The sequence below is a fragment of the Nuphar pumila genome, chromosome 11 (assembly GCF_984573655.1).
Source record: "Nuphar pumila chromosome 11, dmNupPumi1.hap1.1, whole genome shotgun sequence".
NCBI classification, from domain to species: domain Eukaryota; kingdom Viridiplantae; phylum Streptophyta; class Magnoliopsida; order Nymphaeales; family Nymphaeaceae; genus Nuphar; species Nuphar pumila.
This window is the reverse complement of record NC_143259.1, coordinates 51,426,595-51,429,470: the sequence shown is the minus strand read 5'-3', so window position 1 is coordinate 51,429,470 and position 2,876 is coordinate 51,426,595. Positions and strand designations below refer to the sequence as shown.

General features: G+C 40.2%; 1 protein-coding gene across 1 annotated transcript; it reads left to right on the top strand.

Annotated features, from left to right (window-relative positions):
* Window positions 1-1,397: 1,397 nt before the first annotated feature.
* LOC149822371 (uncharacterized) lies at window positions 1,398-2,245 on the top strand. Its single transcript, XM_089980274.1, has 3 exons — window positions 1,398-1,737; window positions 1,869-1,965; window positions 2,083-2,245. Exons 1-3 carry the CDS (start codon window positions 1,563-1,565, stop codon window positions 2,243-2,245), a joined length of 435 nt encoding a protein of 144 aa, XP_089836400.1. The 5' UTR covers window positions 1,398-1,562.
* Window positions 2,246-2,876: the final 631 nt, after the last annotated feature.

Sequence of the window (2,876 nt, the reverse complement as noted above, 5' to 3'; positions counted from 1 at the left end):
GTACACAATTATCTATATGTATATATGTTCAACACCTAATATGACACTAAAACTTCAATACTTTACATTCAAAAGTTTTTTTATTGCATCAATTTAATTCAAAGAATGTTTTTTTGGTAAATAAGCAACCATAAAGAAACTGCTGGTTCAAATCAAGTAAAAAAAACTGAAACTATGATCTTTTAAGGGTCCTTGCGAGTGACCTAACTTGCTGAGGTTAGGTTGATTCATGCTCTCTCTACTGGAGTTAGATTTAATTAGCATTTGTAATCACTAGTTAGTTTTACCAACTATTGACGAACAATTTTTTTTTTAATTTTTATTCTAGTTTAATCAATTGGTTGGCAATTTTTTTATCATTCAAATCAATTCTATTTTATGTGACATGAATTTTAAATATCTTGTTGATTTTATAAATGAATTTATTTTTTTTCATCCCAAGTACAAATTGCTTGAACCAAGAGTTGACATTGCAACAACGTCAAACCCCACTGCAGCATGGGTGTATCTACAGCTTTTACATGTTTGGGACACGTAAAGCAGGGTGGTTGTCGACCCTACTCAGGGTAACATTCTTTTGGCAAGGGTTCCTCATCATACATAAAAAAAACAAAAAAGTTCACTGCAACAACTTCCATCAATATTTTTGAAAGGCAAGCTGGGGTAACGCAGATCCCGCCAGTTACACAACATACCATTGGGTTTTGAACGTGCAACGTCCCAATGCATGGTGACGTGCAGCTCCTTCCAAACAAGCCAAGCCCGAGGTTGATAGCAACTTCCATCAATTCAACAAACGGGAGCATCGAAAAAGAATGTTACCAATTAAGGGTGTACAGAATTTTGTTCGGGAAAGCCCTAATCTCAACTATTTTGAGGAAATCCAATTTGTATAGAATTTTGCTGGGAAAATAGGTCAAAATCTCGCAATGATTTGAAAAAACTGATTTTTTAAATATTGGTAAATATTAAATATAAATAAATATATAAGTAATAGAAAAAACTGATAAATTTGAGGCATTTTTAAAACAGGAGGTACCGTGAAGGCATCATATTTTTTAAGGCATTCTATAAAGTTTTCAAAAAAATCGTAACATTTTCGAGAACGTTGACGACGTCTGTGACAAAAAGTTCAGAAATGCTGATGAAATTAAGAAAGGTTCGACATTATGCGAACAAAAAAGTTGAGAAAATTGAGGTGGCATTTTGGGAAGACAGCATTAAAATTTGGAGGTGGCAGTGAATGCAGTTAGGCTTATTTTTCAAACTTAACTACGGGTGAGGAAACCATTTTCCAAGCTTTTTTTTCCCACAATAATCAAACATTCATTCCCGCCGGTGAGCAGCACCGAGGTTCACCGCCACGTATACTCGCACCGGCTTCCCCCCTTAAAAACTGAGAGTGCTCCTTCGGACGGCACTGCTCTGTGCGATCTCCCGCTGCTCTCCTTGCTCTGGTCTTCCGATCCCTCCCTCCTTCCCTCGCCGGAGAATCCCGTCTGGCGTCTCCGCCGCAAAACCCTCCGGAGCCACCAGGAGCCAAGCCTTCTGCACCAGCGCAAATGGATGACGGTGGCAGCGCCTCCATGGAGAAGCAATTCGAGGAGTTCAGGGCTCTCCTCGACGATTCCGGAAGTGTCCACGAGCGAATCCGTTCGGTAGTGTCGGAGATCGAATCGGCGGTTAGGGTTATGCAATCGAACCTCCTCCTCGTTCACCATGCCCTAATTTCACCTGGCAAGCGTTTTCTATTTCTTTCGAGATTTCGGTTTCATTGTCGTTCGTGCTTCATTTTAGTTCCAGTTATGAAATTGTTGTTCGGTCTCTTGAATTTTGCCTGTTGATGGAATTTGTGATGTGGGATTCAGAGGTATTGGAGAAGGCAAAGGTTCAGATATCAACCATTCGATCGCTTTTTAAGCAGCTTTCGGAGATTATTAGCGAACGGGCAGGGCAATACTATAGGTTGGTGACTTGGTTCTTGTTTTTTGTTTGTTGCTTCTCCATTTCAATGTAGAGAACTTGAACTCCGACTTGATTCTTGCTTGAATGAAATATACTTAATGTGTGTAACAATAACAGGTACCATGGAGATTGGAGAGGTGAAGCGCAATCGGTAGTTTCATCGCTTGCATTTCTGCATTGGCTGGAAACGGAAAATCTGCTGACGCATGCAGAAGCGGAGGAGAAGCTGGGATGTGAGCCGCTTTTCTTCTTCACTTCTTTTTGTTTTTTCCCCGGCTAATAGTTTAAGTTTGTTTTCTTAGTGAGTTGGGTGTTTGCTCCTGTAGTAATCTGCACTTATAGGGAAAAACCTAGTTTTAAGCGCCAAAATGCACTCCTTTGAGTGGCAGATGGTGATATATGAAGTTGAAGCATTACAAAAGCTTACCCATATTAGTGGGGAGAGTCCCCTCCAAGTCGACAAGAACCAATCCAAGAGAAATTTTCATATGTAGACACATGAATGGAAAGGTAACCTGCATATAAGGTCCACTAAGTTCCCTCTATTACTGATGAAAATTCACTTAGGGTGCATTTAAATCCATTGGATCTCAGACCCGAGGATCTTGAGGTCCTCATGATTTATGATATGTGGATCTCAAATCCATGAATCTCTAGTCTGACACCACCTCCCCAATTAGACATTGAACCATGGATTTCAGGCTATTTTGAGGATCTTAGATCATCAAATCTGAGATCCCTGGTTTGAGGGAGGTTAGATCAAAGCTTGGGCCCCATGCCTTGGACGACACGTTTGTGGATCTTGTCAAAGATCCACTGCATTCAAATGCATCATTAGGGATTTTTTTGACTTTTTTTTGGATCTCAGATGGTCTTGGATCTGAGATCCTAGGACAAATCCTAGGAATTCC